The 20,810-nt window shown below is 43.1% G+C and overlaps 1 protein-coding gene across 6 annotated transcripts in view; it reads right to left on the bottom strand.

Moving 5' to 3' along the window:
* Positions 1–4,514: 4,514 nt before the first annotated feature.
* Positions 4,515–20,810, bottom strand: part of LOC108548455 (longitudinals lacking protein, isoforms A/B/D/L) — a 41,363-nt gene continuing 25,067 nt past the window's right edge. For 5 of the 6 annotated variants that reach the window (XM_017901384.1, XM_017901388.1, XM_017901385.1 and 2 more), the window contains exon 7: positions 11,277–13,377. In XM_017901384.1, the coding sequence (XP_017756873.1) occupies positions 11,489–13,377 (1,889 nt within the window). In that variant the 3' untranslated portion in view covers positions 11,277–11,488. Of the gene's footprint in view, positions 5,083–5,685; positions 5,842–11,276; positions 13,378–20,810 lie in introns of those variants that run through there. The other variant, XM_017901389.1, reaches the window with a different exon arrangement.

Raw genomic sequence — 20,810 nt, 5'->3', positions numbered from 1 at the left:
TCGGCGAACGATATATCCAGCGGTGAAAACTGAAAACGCGTACACATTCGCGTCGATCCTTGTTAGTTCTTGTTATACATCGACATACCAACGTACTTATACGATACGCGAAGGGACATGCACGCAAGGAGTTTTCAAAGGACCAGTGTGTGCTGTTCTCGACTGAGAAAACTAGATTTTATTCAACGAGCACGTTCCACCACCATCCATTCGCAATTTCGCTCGAATACGCATGGCGATTCTGTGGCGATTCTGTGGCGATTCTGTGGCGATTCGGTGGCGATTCGATGGCGATTCAACGTTGACCACTCATTAGATCGACGACGTACACTTCTTCGTTTGGATGCTTTCGACGCACGTGAGCTCTAACGTTAGACGTGTGTTTGGTCCTGTAAGCGCAATACGGACAGTTGAATCGCGGCAATTGTCCACAAGCGTACTTCAAATGATTCTGCAGATTGTACCGCCAGTTGAAAGGTCTGCCACACCTTGGGCAGATGTGCAGCGCTTTGTGACGAACTCGAGGATGAGCCGCGTTACGACGATTCCATCCGTAATACTCGATTGGATTTCCTTCCAGCTCCTCTGGAAAATGCAGACGTTCTTACGATTAATTTCGCTTTTCACCTTTCGCTCGGCACCGCGTTTAACCTTTCGATTAGAAACACGAAAACGCGTTTAAATCGCGCGCGCAATCGCGATAGCACACGCTCGTGCCGGTCCACAACGATCTGCTCGTTTCGCCGAAGCAAGCGTGTGTACGACGCGCGGGGACCGGTACCTGTCGTGTACCACCACAGGCCACGATACGCGGGAACCGAGCGACGCGCGATTTCTTGCAAATTTCCACTACATATTTAAACGTATAACCAACAAATTCACTGCTTTTCCATATTTTCATTTTCGTACAAATATTTTTCGCATTTATTACGAGTCTTCGTATACAAATTAAATTTTCTTTCGCAACGTTAAATCTAAATGGATGGATAACGAGAAGAAATTATTTCACTTTTACCATCGTCTCCACCGAACTTTTCGTACAAAAGTACAAATAGCGCGCAAAACGACCAAACGAGAAAAGGGAACGCGACTCTCGATGTTTCCGAGAACAAACACGATCGCGACCAATTAAAGTAAATTTAATTGCACCGACTTGTTTAGAAACTGACTATTCAATTTCACTCGCAGTATACGTACGTAGTACGCATGTATGCAGATATGCAGGTATGTATGCATGCATGGTTGTATGTATATATATATATAAATAATTTGCCTGCGTGTACGCGTATCTCGCATGGAAGTAGACAGCGAACAAAGACGTTCCTTCTTTCAAACAGCTGATCGCACCACGCGCGTAAACTTTCATCGGACTAGAATCATTCTCGATTCGTGGACAATAAAAAGAGTATTGACGTGACGCTTGATTCGCAAATTTTCCAAAATTACCAACCTGCGTCGATAAACGTCGCGATACGTCCAACGATCGGATAAATTCAACGACGCGCAAAAAATCGAACGAGATTCGAATGCGTCTATTTCCTAAAAGCATCGATAACTTATCGTTATACGCATAGTCATGACCATCTTGGCCGTGGACGTTACGTAGCTACAGTTGGGATGTATAGCGGTGATTGTTGGTAGAATAGTGTGGTAATGGTGGTGGTAGTAGTAATAGTAGTAGTATTAGTAGTAATAGTAGTAGTAGTGGTGGTGGTGGTGGTGGTAGCGGTGGCAATAGTAGCAGTAGTAGTAGTAGTAGCAGCAGCAGCAGCAGTAGTAGTAGTAGTAGTAGCAGCAGCAGCGGTAATAGTAGTAGTAACGATAGTAGTGGTCGTCGTCGTAGTCGTATTCGCCATGCTGGAGCGGTAAACAAAATACCGAACTCGCGTCACGGATTATACGTTTATCCTTCCAAGATTTTGCACACGTCGATGGCGTAGACGTTGTTGCCAGGGTGCTTTCTACGCACGTGGGCGCGCACATTGGATACGTGTTTGGTCCTGTAAGTACAATAAGGGCAGTTGAATCGAGGTAATTGACCGCATTCGAATTTAGAGTGATAGTAGAGATTGTTCTTGTGACTGAAGACGCTTGGACAAGTCGGACAAGGAAACTTTTGCTTCTCGGCACATGTAGGGTTCACGGAAACTCCGGCTTTCTGATAACTTCGACGTCTTCTTCCGACAGCGGACGCATACGAGAAATCTGCAGGTAGGAAACAGTCTGAAACAGAAACGACACAAGAATCTCGTCAAACATCGTGTTCGTTCGGTCAACCGTCAATGTTTCAACGTGATTCTACGAATAGTTTGAACAAGTTTCACGGCAAGCGACATACCTTCAACGAGGAGAGGAGACGCATTTCGTTCGTCGTCGCATCGGCTATCAACGACATTCGATGCCCGTTGATACTTATATATATGCATTGGAGCTAATTAAAATAAGAAAAAAAAAAAAAAAAAAAAAAAAAAAAAAAAAAAAATAGGGAAGGCAGGGATTGGATAATCTTGTTGACAGTAAACGCAATTAACGAATAAGATCGCTCTAACTTTGTATATTTGTGAAAAACCTGGTCGATATCATCGCAAATACAGAGTTTACGTTTGTCCGTTCGGCTGAAAAAAAAAAAAAATGAAACTCGCGATACCATGGTTACGCAACACGGTACTCTCTAGCGCGGACATAGACGGGAATACGGCGGCCTTATGTCACGATATCCTCCACGCGAACGGTGCAAATCGAACGTTCTATTCACCGATATCGACAGTACTCGAACCGATTCGTTTTTCACCAACCATCGATGACACGACGTATCTTCGTTGCGGGGAATTCGTCTAGGATACGAAAATTCTCTTTCGACATTGATTATCTTCGCGCGACATTCGCGTACGTATCCACAGTTCTATCTTCCGTTTGTCGAGATTTTTTCCATCGCTGGTATCTGTCGACAAAGCGTAACACGCGATCGGATGCTTGCAACTCCTGGAAAGAGAAGAAAAAACACCCGTTCAATCTCTAAATTTTATCGAATCTAACGCGCAACGTACGCGACATTGATAAAATAAGAAAATGTTGCTCCAATCGTACGCTTTCCTTTTTCTTCTTTTTCAATTTCTTCGTTAAGTCAGACTACGTATTCGAATTATTATTTTTGCGTTTTTGCGCGCGATAATTCTTTAACTTGGACTTTTACTCGAATCGTAATTGCTCTCGAGACGCGGTTAAACTCGACGCGTTTTATACAAAACGGTGAATCGATTAGATTCGATACTATTAGTTCAAGATTGCGGCGTACGATTTGAACACTTTTTCTCTTACAGGGCATTGCGATCAGTACCATTCTTCAAGATGTCGACAACGACGGCGACGACCACGACGACAACCATGACGACGACGACGACGACGACGACGACGACGACGACGACGACGACGACGACGATGATGTTGATGTTGATGTTGATGGTGATGACGACATCGACGACGACGACGACGACAACGACGACAACAACAACAACGACGACGACGACGACGAAGACAACGACGACGACGACGAGGGCGACGAGGATGACGAGGACGAGGACGACGACGAGGTCTCGAGGACGAAAACGACAAAGACGGCGACAAGAACAACGATGATCAAAAGGAAAACATGAGAAGGAAATAGCGAAAAGAAATACGTTGGCACACGATGCGTTGGTCGCATCTGGTGATCAATTGGAATGTTATAGGCTGCGGTTGTTCGCCGTGGTATCCTTCTTCCGAATGCGAGGTTTCGAATTCGTCGGCAAGCGGAATTTCAAGCAACGTGCTGTTGCAATTGGCAGAGGTCTACGGCGTACACTTCCCTTCCTGGATGACACTTGCGAACGTGACGACGAGCATTGGAAATGTGTCTGGCGCGGTAAGTGCAGTACGGACAATTGAATCGAGGTTTCTGGCCACATTCGAATTTTTGATGGTAGGTCAGCCCGCCTTTTCTACTGAAGACGCTGGTGCAATTGGCGCAGGGGAATTTCCGTGCGAGCATTCTCGAGGTATCGGATGGCGAAACGATCGCGGTGCTTCTCGATAGTCCGTGGGCAGGTCGTTGAAGGAGAAAATTTTGCGAGTGCATCGCCACGCCGGTGAACATGCAGTAATTTAAACCTGCAACAGAAACAAGGACACGACACGCCTGTCAGAGTTGTTGCTACTATCGGGAATACTGCGTACAGAAATAGGCGCTAGAGGAAATTAAGAATCGGAGAGCCGATGTCTCAAACCTTCTTCGGTCGTCGATCTCCAAATGGGTGGTCGTCGGCGACGACGACAACACGCATCGAGAGGGGCGAGCTGTGTTCTATTTCCGTCATGTCGGATCTTCCATGAAGAGAAGGATGAAATAATACAAATCGTAATCGGAGCTGATAATCACAGCTTATTCGTTTATTGTTCGTATACGTCGGCGCAGAAAGCGCGTGATCAAAAAAGAAAAGAGATATTACTACCTAGAGCGATAACAACTAGGAAAAGGATTCGCGCGAAAAGATACCGCGTGCGTGATTTCGCAAAATTTTTACAAAACCATCTCGACTCTATCGCGTATATGATTCGCGGTCACCGGAAAATAAAGAACGCGATAAAAGGCGGCACCACCACCACCACCAGCACACCCATCACGCGCACCCCCGCCGCGTTCGAACGGGTTGTTCGCGGACGCGAGTTGCGGCGAATAGAAAAGAGTTTCGATTAAAAGTTAAAACGTTTGTTCCACCAGCTTTTCCGAGCTTTCATCTTCCGTCGTAGCAGATTCAGCAAACGGATTGCGCGACACGTTAATCACGCTCACTTTGTACCCGTTATGTTTTCTACGTACGTGCGCGCGTATGTTCGAGGATTTCTTCGACGCGTAATCGCAATAGGGGCAACCGAATCGCGGTAGTTGACCACACTCGAACTTTAAATGCGAATACAAATTGTTCTTCCGGTTGAAAGTGCTCGTACACTTCGGACAGGGAAACCTGCCTTTGTTCCGGTCCTGAAATTCCGTCGGTCTTGGCATCGCGTTGCACGGTATCTTGAAGCCGCCCAGATGTTCCAGATCTGCAAAAAATGTTTGGAACTCGTCAGAGTCCGTGCTCGAGCAACGAACACGTTCCGTTTATGGAAGGCCAGATTCGACACATCGATGGACTGAGGATATTTCGAGGAAAGGAAACATGTGTATCGATAATTCACCGACAAGTATCTTACGATTGGAAAAAGAATTGGACCACGATGCTCCATCGTTCGTACGAGAGTTTGTCTCTTTCGAACCTGCGCATCGTACTTTTAAACTAAATGAAACTTTATTTCTCTGCTGTACAAAGAGGGGGGTGTGTGTGTGTGTGTGTGTGTGTGTGTGTGTGTGCGCGCGCGCGCGCGCGTGTGTATATGAAAAAGTGGCGCGTCTCGAAACGAAACAAAACGAGAAAATACTATCCCCGGTTTCGTTTTACCTCTAATCGTCTATCGAGGTAAGATCCGGTGAACCGAAGGATCAGGCTGGAAAGGTAAAATCTGAAAACGACTAGTCGTCGCAATTGGATTTAAGATCGATCACGTAGACGGTAGAACCAAAGTGAATGGATCGAACGTGTGCGCGAACGTTGGACGTTTTCTTCGAACGGTACTCGCAGTAGGGGCACTTGAACCTCGGCAACTGACCACACTCGTACTTGAGATGTTTCTGCAAGTTATCCTTCCGGTTGAACACGCTGGTGCAATTTGGGCAGGAAAAGTTGGCGTTGCGAATGTGTTGCATAGCCAATGACACGAAGGCATTTCGTTCGTCCGTTAGAACTTGAGATGGAAAGGACAAGTCTGCGAACAAAATAAATCATTGCAAAAAGGTAGATCAAAGTATCCTGAATATATCCACCGAAGGGATTTCACGTAGTTTTTCCCGATCTATCGAGAAACGTGAAATTTAAGCAGTTAACCATATAACCGAATTCGCATCGAATTCGCAAGTTTGTACAGTTTGTAAATTCATAATATAGATCTCGTAGATAAAATATCTCGATGACCGATCGTATCCCGTCCCTTAACACGTTCCAACGCCTAGCGTGAATCGGTCGAGATACCTGCGGGGCCCAAATCCCACGATTCACGCGATGCACTATAGAGGCAAGTTACGCGAATCTGTCATCCTCTTTGATAAATCCTCCTTTATAAATGTTCGTTATAATTGAACGGTGAACGATACAACGAAACCTTTCTTCTAATATTTTTTTAGTCGTAACGCTTTGAATGTTTTCAATTTTCATTGCAACTTTTCGTTGTCCATTCAGCACCGTTCACCGTTCATTCTTACGACATTTTAAAATTTCAAGTCTCCTCTTTATTTTAGGGGAAAAAAAAAAAAAAGAAAGAAAAAAGAAAAAAAGAAAAATAACCCTCAACTAGTTGCAACTCTGAATTGCAATTAAGTGTGCAAGTAAGAACAGAGGAGCGTGTTACATGGATGTTTTCACTAGGTAAAATTAAATATTATTAATTCAACTTATTCCTACACGATAAACATGCAAATGAATAAGTAAATATTCCAAGCGTGTAGTATATTTGTTTAGTTCAATTATTCTTTAAATATATTCGTATATTATTAGTATTTATTCTAAATATTCTTTGCGTTAGTATTTTAATTGCACAACATAGTTCCGAATCACGTCAGATGAAATAATAAAAAGGAAAGAAAAAAGGTAAGATATAAATGAGATGATAACGATTAAGATGGTGGTGATGATATATCGATAGCACGAAAGGAGCTCCACCAATTATATTATATAATTATATTTCATTTATATAAAATCATTATTTCATTTATATAAAAGTCCATTTAAAACATTTTTTGAAAAAAATCAACCAATTTTGAATAGTTTATTATCGTTTATTGAAATACCGTTATGCATAAAATCTCAAAGTAAATCTTTAAGTAAATTTAAATATATTGAAGGAATTTGAAAAATTATTTACAAAATTACATATTATCAAATTAAAAACCAATTTATTAATAAAATTAATCATTTCTATGAATAAAATTGATAAAGAGAAACTCAGAAACGACTTAAATATATGTTTGAAATATATAAAATACAAAAATAAAGTGTGTGTGTGTGTGTGTTATATCAGCTGAACAATTCAACCTAGCTGGACGAAGAAAAGCGTCAGCCATGTACGAGTGACGGGACGCGGAACGTGTTAAAGGTATCCGATCTTCGTGAGCGATTCGAGCAGGAAAATTTTCGACCGTTCATCGATCCACCCATTGCTCCGCATATCGGTCCGGTAGCTGAAAGCACAAATACTCGTTAAGCCAGGAGAGAAACGGAGAACGTCTCTCGATCAACCGTAACCGAATCGAGAATGGCGCGCACAGCGCGACCGCGCAACCGCGCGAGTTTTCTCGGCAATACTGTGCACGTTACACGGTACATGCTATGTCCCGCATCGAGGATATATATGTATGTACATATCGAAGAAGCGAATTCTTTCGATGTCGGAAGACAGTCTCTTTATTCGTGAAACGCACAAACGTCGATCGTGAGAGACGCGAATACATTGTGAACACTGAAAGCGTAGGTCGAGTCGGTAACGATACACGCACAGCGAACACGAGTCAGAGTAGTTGAACTGTCCGCGAAACGATTCGATCGGTTCTCAACGACCTCCAACCTTCTTCTTCTATCCTCTCTCGCTCCCTCTCTCCTTCTCTCGCCGTCTCTCGCACACCTGCCGTCGAGACAAAGCTGTCAACATGGCGTATAGGTATCGCATTGTTTTATCGCAATGTCACCGTGGCGGAGAACATCGTGAAACGAAAGATAACCGTTAGGTAACGAGGACGTCGACGACGAGGACGACGACGAGGACGACGACGAGGACGACGACGAGGACGACGATCCTAAGAAGAGGAACGGTTTAGCGCGGTTCAAACGGCCAAGTTTGGCAGTCGATAAATATCCTGAACGTAGACCGCGTTGCCCTCGTGTTTCCGGCGTATATGCTTCTGTATGTTGGACGTCTTTTTCGAGATCAAATCACAGTACGGACACTTGAACCGCGGCGGTTGGCCACACTCGTATCTCAAGTGAGTAAGGAGACTTCGTTTCTGGCCGAAAACGCTCGTGCAATTGCCGCAAGGATACCTCGTACTGTTCGGTACGAAACTCCTGTAAAGCCTGTCGCGTTGTCCTGCATTCAATAACATTCTTGACGTGGCAAATCGTTTGAAACCTGAAAAAATTCAGTGCCAGGTCAGTACAATTTTACAAAGAGCAACGAAGGAGCGCGGTAGTAAGCGTTTCGCTGTTTAAAAATTAAAAGGCGACAACGTTGGTTGGTTCGCGTAAAGGAGGTGCGCGTGCGCACGCGCGCGAGTACTCTGTATTTTCTGCTATCGAAAAATGTTTATCGCGAGGCGAGCAACTCTGCTGGATAAAACGGTGGAACGTTGCCACGCGTGCCGCGTACCAGTTTTCTCGCAGACCATAGAAAAGAAAGAAAGATATTTCTGGCTCAAGTGACAACAATCATGCTAACGAAAAAGATAACGAAGAAACGAAAAATCCCAGAGAACGCAAAGAACCATGACTCGCTAGGAATGCGACTGATATTTTCGAAAGGTATTTTATTCAGAGTAAGATCGGTAACAAATATTAAACAGAACGAATCGACAACAACGATTCGTCTTTGAACAATTACGAGAATCACTGAATTTAATTTGCGTTAACGTCGACGATTTTCGAAATGCAAGATTTAAACGTAAAAATGCCTTTTTCTCCACGATACTCGTCGAAATGTGCATCTTTCTCTGTTATCGAGAAGAAGCGCCGTCTCTCGTATAAATTTATACGAGACAAACTCGGCGAGAGACGACAGTAGCAGCGTCAGCGTCAGCGTCAGCGGCAGCGGCAGCAGCAGCAGCAACGGCGGCGGCGGCAGCAGCAGCAACGGCAGCGGTAACGGCGACAACAGCAGCAGCAACAGCGACGATGATATCAACGTCGTTCTAACCAACAATTAGACGATTCTACGAAAGATGATCGCGTCAACTTTATTCTCGCCCTATTTATCCGATGAAAATTATACACGCTCGAAGGAAACGTTAACGATACTTGGAAGCAGTAATCAGAAAATACAGTAAAACTTGTAAATAAACTTAAGGGATATGTATCAATCGTGTAACGACCTCTTTCTTCCTCTCCTCTTTCTTCCTTTAGCTGTCTTCTACTTGTCCCTCGTATCTTGGCTTTCTTTCGCTTTAATCATCGTCATCGTGGTCGTGGTCGTGGTCGTAGTCGTAGTCGTGGTCGTGGTCGTGGTCGTGGTCGTCGACGTCATCGTCATGGTCATCATCGCTATCGTCGTGGTCGTTAGTAACGAACTCTGGACAATTGCTTGTACAAATCGATGATTTGCAGTTTTTCATCCTTGTGCATCCGTCGCACGTGGACGTACATGTTGGAAGAAAATTTCGCCTTCTTCGTACAATACGGACATTGATATCGCGGCTCTTTACCGCATTGAAAATGACAGTGCGTTTTCATATCCGATAGTCTGGTGTAACCACTGTTACATCGGGGACAGTAAAACTTTTTCCTCGGTACGGAATTCTGAACGGCGACACTGTCGGGCCAGTGATTTCTGGAAACGGGGGGTGGTATCGGTGGTTCTTGACGACAACCGACTTCCATGTAGAGAAACGACGATTCGTCCTTAGGATCTTTGCCGGAATCTCTTCTATGCTGATAGCCTTCGACCTGGGACATGGCTCTTCCCCCTCCTATCATTTCAGCCCGAATAAACGACGAGTGTAACTGCCCGTACATCGGATCTAGAAAAAGAATCGAATTTTTGTTGCTAATTAATGGAAATAAAACGGAACCAACGAACTGACGACATTGCAGAGAAATACATTTTCATCCATGCTCTGAGATCATCTAAGCGCACGAGTGCGCGCCTTTCAGCTACTTCTCGCTTCTAATCGAGCCGAGAAAGTTCTGTACACGAACAATTCGTACTCGATTACTTTGCTCCTGGTACTATGTGTGTCTCGTGAATAATAACTTACAAAACGTGAAAATGAGAGCAAGAGGGAAGGGGTAACTCGGGAGACAGGAAACGAGAGGGGACGAGAGTAGATGGAAGAGAGATGCGGAGGCAGAAATCAGAGAACTGGATCAGAGACTCGGAAATCAGAGAACGAGCATACGTTGCGTTGCGTTATGTCGGCGACTATCTCTTTTTTTTTTTTTCTCTCGTCAACGTTACCATCACTACGCGAAATTCTACGATGGACGAGTTTTTAAGTCGCTTGATTTATTTATTAAGATTATCTTATACACAGAGGCCAGTTGGGGTTATTCGTTCCACCTATCTCTCTCTCTCTTTCTCTCTCTCTCTCTCTCTCTCTCTCTCTCTCTCTCTTTCTCTCTCGTGTCGTAATCGTTCGTCGTCGTCGTCGTCGTCGTCGTCGTCGTCGTCGTCGTCGACGTCATCGTCGCCATCGTCGTCGCTTTCTATCGGCACGTGAATAACTCGAACAAGCTTACCTATATATATATATATACCTATATATCTCGATCACGCTGATAATCTTTCGGCTGGTTATCGACACCTCGTCCAATATCTGACGGTAATGGAATTTAGTTATAGGTTAAAACAAGTTAAAGCGCATACGAAACAAATGGAAACATTTTATTGAAACAATATCAAATCGCGCAACGGTATAACATAAAAAACATTCTTTAGATGAAAAAAAAAGATAAGTACAGCGCGTAAAAATATAAAAATAGTCGAATAGAAAATTAAAAAAATAAAAAAGTCGAAAAATGGAAAAATAGAAAAATAGAAAATACGATATAATAATGATATAATAAATTGGGGAGAACGGAAAGACCCCTGTCTAGTAATTAAAACCGTGCTATAAAATATAAGATACTATAATATCCGATAATAAAAACTCACAAATAATAATACTCCGTCATGTTTTAGGATAATTGCACAATTGAAATAAAAGAAACGAAAAAAACGATTCCTGATACTAAACGAAAAATAACTATAATAAATTAAAGAATGGTTAAATAAAAACAATAATTACATACAAGGAATAAAAACAATGGCAAAAAAAAATAATTAATCGCTGAAGTTCGTTTTCGAGCTAAAGTTGGGATAACTGGGACCAGAAAAAGATATTTCAGTTGAATGTTTGTTCTTTCAACCGAAAACCTCTTTTTCTTTAATCTGTCTTCCTTTGTTTTTGTTCTGATTCCTCCGGCCAACTTTTCTTCATACTCTCCCGCCGATCTTACTCCAGTTGCTTTTGAAGCGAGCCTTGTTGCACGGTGAGATCATCATTAGCATATTATCAGTTAGTTTGGAGTACGTTGTTGCTTCCGTGGGTACTTTCTTCCCAACTAAGCTTCAGTTCGATTAACTCTCTTTCTAACGGTCTATTTCTCTCTTCAGACTAGTTGGGAGCAACTTTTTCTGTCTCCTTTTGTTTCTCTTTAAGCAGCTGCTTTCGTTGTTCCGCTTTCTGCGTACATTTGGTTAGGTGTCTCGATGGCAGAGAGGCACCTGTAAACGTAATCTTACAAATTGGGCAGGTAATAAATTTTTCACAATCGTGTCGACGGTGATATACCAGTGACTTCTCTTCTTTGAAACGACGACCACATTTGCAAATAAATGAAGTCTCCTCGCTACTGTGAATCGTCGATTTGGGATTGTGAAAGCAATTACTATTCTTGTGACGAGATAAATTGGTAGGTCGTTTAAACCGTTTTGTACAATACTCGCATCGGAAAGGAAACGCATCTTCTCCCAAGTCGTTGGTATCCATCCACTTATCTTCGTCCACGTGATTCTTACTCGACGTGGCAATATCTGGATGTTCGTCAGTTCGTGAAATAACAATCGTAGAGTCGGATTTGTTATCCATGTCGTCGGTAATCTCCAGTATCCCCGGAGAACTCGAATTTACGATACTCTGAGAATTCTCATCCGACACATCCAGTACGTAATCGGTAATATCGTTGCTGAAATTTGAACACGATTCTTGGTCGGTGCTATTTTCTCCAAGCAGCATTTGCAGGCCGGTCTTGTCAACTTGGTCAATCCTATCAGATTCGATATATTTCTCCGCGATACGCGCACTACGGCGGTGGATATTCACGACTAACGTATCGAGCTGGTCCTCTTGGTTTCGCGCATCGCTGCGCTTAGTCGTACTCCGGTGAATGTGAACATTGTCACTTTTATCCACATTGGGTTTATCAAGTGCCAGGCGTCTCTTTTTCCTAGCTTTAGGAATATCGTTCACGGTAGACGCATCCGTGTTGGTAACTTCGTACGGCGTATCGTCGGATTTAGCAGGTGTTCTAACCCGTCTTTTCTCCTGCACCTTTCTATTCGCTATATTTTTCACTATGTTACTTTGAGGACGTGTTTTCTGATTCGATATAGTAGGAGTAACTTGCGTGGACGAAGCATCGAATTGCTCCTTTCTGTCCTTCGAATTGTCCAGTTGAACGGGTATTGCGCGTTTATTTTCGTAATGCGTAACAGAAGCGTGATCCACGGCAGACGCGTCACGCCGTTGGTTCCCTTCACCGTTCATTATCATGCGATATTCGTTGCGTTCGCGGTTATCAGTCCTCCTAACCGATGCTTCTGTGTTATTGCACTCGTGATTATCGGCTTTTGCAACACGTGCCTCCTTTTGCTTTCCTTTCGATACCAGCGTAATGGACACTTCGCTATTGCATAGACGCTTGTAAATCGGGGTAAGAAAGTTCTTTTCGTTGCGTTTCAAAACGGAATAAACGGCAATAACTTTGCTACCATGTTCAGTCGATACGCTTTCCGTAATAATCGCCTCTTCGTTACAGTTTTTTTCCTTCATTGTTACAAGCTTGGATTTGCGCGCCTTCTTGTTAGGGCTGCTGCTATTGGTTTCTTCGTCGTTGCGATCGACCCGTTTGCGGCTCCGGTCACGGTCCTCACCGCGATCGCCATCTCCATCTCCATCTCCATCTCGATCGCGATTGTAATCATGATCGTCGTTATGATCATGATCGCCAGAAGCGACGGCACGTGCCTTTCTCCTACGTTCGTTCTTATCTACAACGATAACGCGTGTGCCTTCGCTTAGTTTATGCTGATTGGCTATAGTAGGAGCAAGTGCCTTCTCGTTAGATTTACGGTTCGACGTCATCTTAAGAAACGACTCGCTGTCGAAGTAGTACTGTTCTTCGTTCGCCGTGTTCCTGTCAGTGATGTTTGTACGAAGAATACGCAACTTCTGTACGGCTACTGTGATATCGGTGATAACGCCAGACCTTTTCGTCCTTATTCCTGTAACACAACCAATCGATTAAACGTGCCGACCTCCCCCCTTTGCAATTTCAAAACGACTATAGCTTGTACGAAAATAAAGCGAACGAGTAACTAAAGGACAAGAAAAATAAGGAAACCCATTGTAGTCGTATACATTACAACGCGGAAACAGAGAGGGGCAAATAAAACGAAAAAGGTAAAGAAAAAGAAGAGAGAACGGAAAAGAAACGAGAAAGGAAACGAAAGATGAAACGAGAGAAGAAACGAGAGAAGAAACGAGAGGAAATAGAGGAAAAAATAAAGCAAGACTACTGGCAATCTCACGGATCGCTGTCGTGTTTCGTTTATTCTCCTATACATTTTCCATACAATTTCCATCCAAAAGCAACAATGTCGCTGATCGTTGTTATTTATCCTTTCGAATTTGTTTCCGTAACATGCGATATAAAAACTCGAAGATGGTTGGAAAATCTTCCAAACTCTTGCCCCTCTTTCGCCTCTTGGCGGAGTATTCCGAATCGGTTCCAATATAATTCCGCGTTTCGATGAATAGCGGAAAGCTAGTTGTTGCCCATACGCTCCGGGTACGAGGGTAATCTGAAAACATCGAGCAACGTATCAGCGAACGCATAGTCAAAAGAATAAAGACTCGACAGAGGACGACGTCCGGACGAAAGTAACGATGATAGCGAGGATATAAACGAGCGAATCGAGCACAACTCGAAGCAAAGTTATTACAATTTTTCTTCTTTCCTCCTTGTACTCTCCCCCCTGCCCAGCCCCCTGCCAAGCCCCCTTCTACCACGAATATGCTCTTTCAGCGGATCCGCCTTGTCCCGCGCGCGTACACGAAACAACCGTACGAGGAAGCCAGCTGCTGCTGCTGCTGCTGCTGCTGCTACTACTTCTTCTACGTGAACACGAAATACACTCGCGTAATTTCTCTCCAATGTTCTTCCTTTCTTCCTTCTTTCCTTCCTTTTCGCTTTTCCTCCTCTTTCGTTCGCATATACGGATTAACGGGTCTGGAAACTGCAAGGAGGCCGTTGACGATGTTTTCGCAAGCTGCTACTATGAAGAAAGGTTTTCCCACAGACGGGACACTTCTGCGTTCTACCACAGTCGTGCCTAACGTGGAAAATCAGATGAGACTGTTTCGCGTAACAGGCACCGCACTGACCGCAGGAAAATGGTCGGCTCTTTTGCAACTGATGACACGTCGATCTAGGATTCCAATAGCAGAAACTCTTCTGATGACTCCTCAAATGACCGGAAAGGGTGAAACCCTTGCCGCAGTATTTGCAATTGTATTTTCTTTTCGTGTCGTCCCCACGTATCGAGTCCGCGAAAAGCTCTGCAACATCATCAACGATCAATCATCAGTTGTATTCTCTCGTTCGATTCGTTGAACAACGCGTTCGCGTGAAATTCCTAGCGTATAACAAACAGGGGCAGCAACAGCTTCCCCGTAAATGGATGATTCTTTTTCAACCAACATATTCCCGATACGTCACATATATATGCATATATATACATCTATATACATCTATATACATATGTATGTATGTATGTATGTATGTATGTATGTATGTATGTATGTATACTCGTGGACGATGCAACGCGACGCGTAATTGGCGTTTGAAAACACGGACCCGATTAACGAAATCCCGAAACGATCCGAGCGCGTACATTTTCACACACGCGCGCGCGCGCGCGAGAGCGCGTGCACACTCATACAGAGGGAAATCAAACCAGAAATACGTATAGCGACATAAAGAAATGCGTGCATGTGTGCGTGTATGCGTGTGTATTAAGAAGACAAATACTATTAAACTTGTTAAAAAAGGATAAGAATAAGAAAGGATGCATCCAATACCTTTTTTATTTCTCTGTACGTACAGGCGAGAGCACTTTGCAAAACTCTCGACGAATACAAGTAACGGTTGTACAATATTTTCCACCTAAGAACGGATAAATCGATAAATCGATAAATCGATAAATCGGAGGAAAGAAAACTCCAAGCGACTAAATGTCGCGATCCAACCAATCGGAAGCAGGATAACGAATAAAACGATTAAAACGATTCCGATGATCTAGAAGAAGTTACTTGGACCAGATTAAAAGGAACAAAAATTCTCCCGTCGCTCCTTCTCCTCGAAACAACGCACCCTGCTACCCCGCGTAAAGACGTTTGTCCAAATGAGAGAAATGGCATATCTCTCGCTGTTACCGCAATCCAAACGAACGTGCCACACTTTAAGGATATAGATCCGAAAGATCCGTAAAAGCCTTGATCGTTTCGTGAAACGTCGATCGTGGATTAAAGTAGCAACGGTTGTTTTCATGTTTGCCTACTACTTCCGTTTCGACTGTTCTGCATTCAGATATTATTTTCATTTCCCTGATACACCGGTCAATAACACTGCGTTGAATACGATACTCCTCGCCTAAACTAATCGATCAGCTGTGTATCTTCGACGCGTTATTACGCCGAAATCAAGTAGTCGCGAAACGTTATCTCGTACATAGACAATTACCGATTCCAAGCATCGTTTCGCATCGTTACCCTCGTCGTCGGATTTAATCGTTATAAAACGTCCGTTAGTTACCGAAAATAAAACCACCCTCGATACGTCGATTATCGGACCAACCTGATCTAAACTTAACTCGTAACGATACACTTGACGAGTCGATGGAAAGACGATACGCACCACCCGGATACAACACAGAATGCTTCGTCACGAAGCAATCGTATTTACCATGTCTGCGTGAACGTTCGGTGAGTGGAAAATACGTGGAGTATATTTGACAGAAGAGAATATATGCAAAACTGGGATGATACCATGCAATCGATAACACTTGCAACGATAAAAATTCCATTACACGCGGCAATTGTAATCGATGAACGCTCCCAAGACCGTGTCTACGAAGAGGTAATCGAATCGATATCGAATTAGTGGAAACGGTAAAAAAGATAAAAGGAAAAAGAAAAAAAAATAGGGAAAACGGGATCCTCGCACGAATGCTCCAATGCTAACGAAAGACTGCCGCCCCGCACGCTGCATCGCCCTCGCCTCTAGCTTTCCTCGTCGTCCACCTTCCTTTTTCTTTTCTATTTAATCGTTAACCAATGATCCGAGATAAAGAGTAACCGCGCCAAGGTATCCGACTGGAAACCATATCTTCGTTAACGTTTACACCGATTGTCGTACACCGCGGAAACTATTTAAAAAGCAACATGCACGACACCGCTCTCTGCTTTACCAATACCTCTCTCTCTCTCTCTCTCTCTCTCTCTGGTCTAACAAAGCGGGTTAATCGGGGAACGTACGACAAAGCGCAACAAATCTCGCTCATTCACCGTCGTCCAAACTCTGACAAACGATCGATCGCTCGATTCGAAATACTACTCCATTTTCTACTCTTGTTCGCGTACCGAGAGCGTTTCGCGACACGTCTCGATAGACAAGATCTTCTCTATTTTCGATATGCACGAATTCTGAAACAAAATGAAAAAGTCAATCGTTTAAATTTAAATGTCAATCGTTAGAATATTACCCCCTCTGCATTGACATAAACGTTTGCCTTTGATATACCGCATACTCGGTTGTTTACCTATATATGCGAATCCCTTTACAGTATACGTATATCGCTATGTATTTACACGTATAATAGATGCGTGTGATAACCGAGAATCCTACGATCACTCCTTGCGCGCGTTCGTATCGGAGCAAATCCTTCAGAATTACAGAGTATACTTTCCAGAGGTTAATTCGCTCGCGTAACACGTACTTGCGTATTCTTCGTCTACTATGCTCGTTCTACCATGAAAGGAACCATCCCCTATCGCGATCGACGATTCGTCGAGCCTAAATATGATCAAAGACAGGGGAAAAGGAAAAACGCTATATTTAATTGACGTGTATTCGATTGGCATGTACTTGCTCGCTCGAGCAAGTTGGAAAAAATAGCGCGCCGAATACACGCGGCAGGATTACCGTAAAAACGAATTTCCCGTTGACGATACTTGGAAAAAGCACAGAGACGAAAATATTGAGCGGTAAAGGCAATTCGATATCGATATAACCTCGTCGGTTATTCTTATGAGCGATAAAGTCAGAACGAAAGGGCGGAAAAGAGAAAAGAAAAATTTAGGATAAACGTGAGAATTTTTCTACGCTGCAAAAGCTGACAGGAATTGGTAAAAGTCTGGCAGAGAGACACGAAACGATCGTACGCAACACTCCGCGTAATCGAACGTCTAACGTTGATCTTGATCCACGATCAAGAACAAATCCTCGCCTTTGTGTCTACGTCTGATATGCGTATAAATATTAGGCGGATGTTTGCTTCTAAGACCGCAATACGGGCAATGAAATTTCGGTTCTCGACCGCATGCGATGCGCAAATGAGTATCCAAAGTCCGTTTGTTCTTGTAGCCCTGCGAACACTTTGGACAAACATAGTTTCTCGACTCGGCCCGATTCATCGTTTGCCTTTCCTCGATCGGAAACGAAGGATCCATGAAACAACCTCTAGTCAGATGCCGCTTCAAATGACTCTGAGAGGAGTAAGGACAGTTGCAGAAGTTGCACCGATATTCCCCGACGTTGAAATCTCGAAGCGAGGCTGTAACACACAAGCAACACACTCGATTTACAGTATTTACTTTCTTTTCGTTCCCTCACTTCGAATTGCACTACGCGAAATTTACATTCGTCTCTTTCACCGATCTAACCGAAACCAGCTCGACACGCAGGCTCCAAAAATGTAGCCTTTATTTCAACGATATCGAGAACGCACCAACCAACCCCACGCGTAACCACACTTTTCTTAAAAAGCGATTCGCGTCGATGATGCGTGCCCACGCGGCGTTTTACTACCGATCGTACACATCCTTCCACACCACTAACACTTTTTTCTTCTCTTTTCCTCTTTTCCTCATTTTCTCAAGAAGAATCGCGCGCGTCATCCTTTGGAACAACGATTACTATATTTCTTCCGCTTTTCCTCTTTCCATCTCCTTTCCCTCCTATTTCTTTTTCTTTTTCTTTTTCTTTTTCTTTTTCCTTTTCCTTTTCGTTTTCTCGTACAGAAAACTTTCATTCCACAAACATTCCTTCCTTTCTTTCCGCTATATGATACTTTGTACAAGTTGCATAGGTATCGTAAATATCGCGCAAGTTGCGTATATATACGCATACATATATATACATACATATATGTATATATATACACACACACAAACACATACGCGCGCGCACACCGTATACACAGGTCAGATCCAAAAGAAACGACTTTTTATCCGAGACCTCTTTTTATTTACATTCCGTAACAATTTGTAAAATTCGAAGAGCAATAATATGTACACGTTTAATATGCTCGACGACAACGGCCACGAGATCACGATCACCATTCGCGATCGCTTATATATATTTTTTTGTTTAATTCTTTGATCGTATAAATCGATGTTTAAAAATTATTCGAACCATCTTGAACGCGATGAAAAATATCCCTTTGATATGCATCGGTAGCAACGTTAAAAATATAACATCTCGCGAGTATAACACATCGTCGATCAACGACATTGGCGTTATACTATCGATAATTCTATATAAAAAAAAGAGAGAGAGAGAGAGAGAGAGAGAGAGAAAAAAAAAGACAAAAAGCGATGGATATTCCTAGACGCGGTTTGTTAATGTACCGCATTCCTACATAGGCCGCATCCAAGAGTAAGTGCATTCACAAAGTATATACGTATACATACGTATAGAGTATAGACGTAGCAATTTCATGGAAATTGCCAACGATTAACAATTACACAGGATGATAACGTTTCACCCGAACATATTTAACAAATATCTATAATTTAAATGGACCCACGTACGTACACACACGTTGGCATACACTCGTATATATGCACTGCTTTGCAACGTTATCAAACTTACACGCGAGTATTGCTCCGTTAAGCTAAAGAAAGAGAAACAAAAGAGGAATATTATTTATTTGGCATTATTCTTAATTAAATTACTTGGTAGTTTGTGGCAGGCGCGCACGCGTACCATACGACCGATAAGTTTATTAATCGGCACAAGCTAAAAACAACGTCTCTTCTTCGTAAAATCACACGCGAAGGTAAAAACGTCGACGCGATATGCGCGTGTGCTTTGTCGTAAAATTTTCCACGTTAGACCGAGAGCAAATGGTACCGAGATTCGTTTTAGTAGATGCAACTCAGGTGCCGCACACTTACATTACATTATCGAATGTATCGTTTAACATGGTGCGAAGTACAATTCGTTCGCACGAAACGAACATACGTGTGAATAATCATCGTCGCATCTACCCAACTCGCGCATCGTATCTGCCCGATACGACACTTTTTACCATTCGTAAATATCGTATTACCGTAAAAAATAATAAAAATTCATGTCGCTAATAACAATTGACTTTTTTGTACATTACGATTTAAACTCTATCACAAATGTTCACTTTGGTATGCCTTTGAACGATAGCAGGTGAATAATTTACATAGCGCGTCGATCGAAAGAACCGAGAGCAAATCATCTTTACGTTTAAAGAAAGACGGGAGGGAAAAAAGGAGGAAAAAAGAGGAAAAAAGGAGGAAAAAAGGAGGAAAAAAGAGAAAAAAAGAGAAAAAAAGAGAAAAAAAATAAAAAAAAATAAAAAAAGAGAAAAAAAAAAAAAAAAAAAAAAAAATAAAGAAAAAGCACAAGATAAAAAGAGAGAAGGGAACGCGACAAAACGGAAGACACGTAAAATTGATACGAGAAAGTAACAAGAATGGTCCGTGTGCTAGCTGTAACGCGTTTAAAACGAACTAACCATGTGAACTCGTATCGTAAAAGACGAAGAAATTAAAGAAACTCGGACGTATCGTAATAACAACGTCGTACGGAATATGGAACGCAGCCGAAGAAGACTGCGAGACGACGCTACGAGAAAATTCGTAAATCCACGATCGAGCATCTTTGAGGCGAGATATAGCGTGTAGCCGGTGAGAGAAATGGAAGCTATTTAGCAACCGATCCACCATGAATATTGAGGATGTGCTGCTTTAGGTGATCCGGTCGACAGAAGTACTTTCCGCAGAGTGTGCACGTGAAAGTATACCTGGACCCGAGTCTTCCGCACTCGTACCTGGAGTGTCGCGTCAGAGAGGATCGTGACCTATATTCACGTCCACACATGACACACCGAAATCTCAGCTCGCTGGCAGAGACACCCTCCATCATGGGGCTCGCTGTAAGCATACACGGAGGCTTTTTACATATGGGTTTTCCTCCTTTATTCATCGGGACAGTCGAAAATCACGTTCCGCCAATCAAACCCTCTCGTTTCTCCCCCACCCACTTTCCATCGCCCATTACATTAGCCCTCGTTAATCGTTTCCCCCTCGTTTCCCCGCGTCTCGAGCCCCCTCCCCCTTG

Source organism: Eufriesea mexicana, unplaced genomic scaffold (assembly GCF_001483705.2).
Source record: "Eufriesea mexicana isolate 0111107269 unplaced genomic scaffold, ASM148370v2 scaffold1523, whole genome shotgun sequence".
In the NCBI taxonomy this organism is placed as follows: Eukaryota; Metazoa; Arthropoda; class Insecta; order Hymenoptera; family Apidae; genus Eufriesea; species Eufriesea mexicana.
This window is presented reverse-complemented; position numbering and strand designations above follow the sequence as displayed.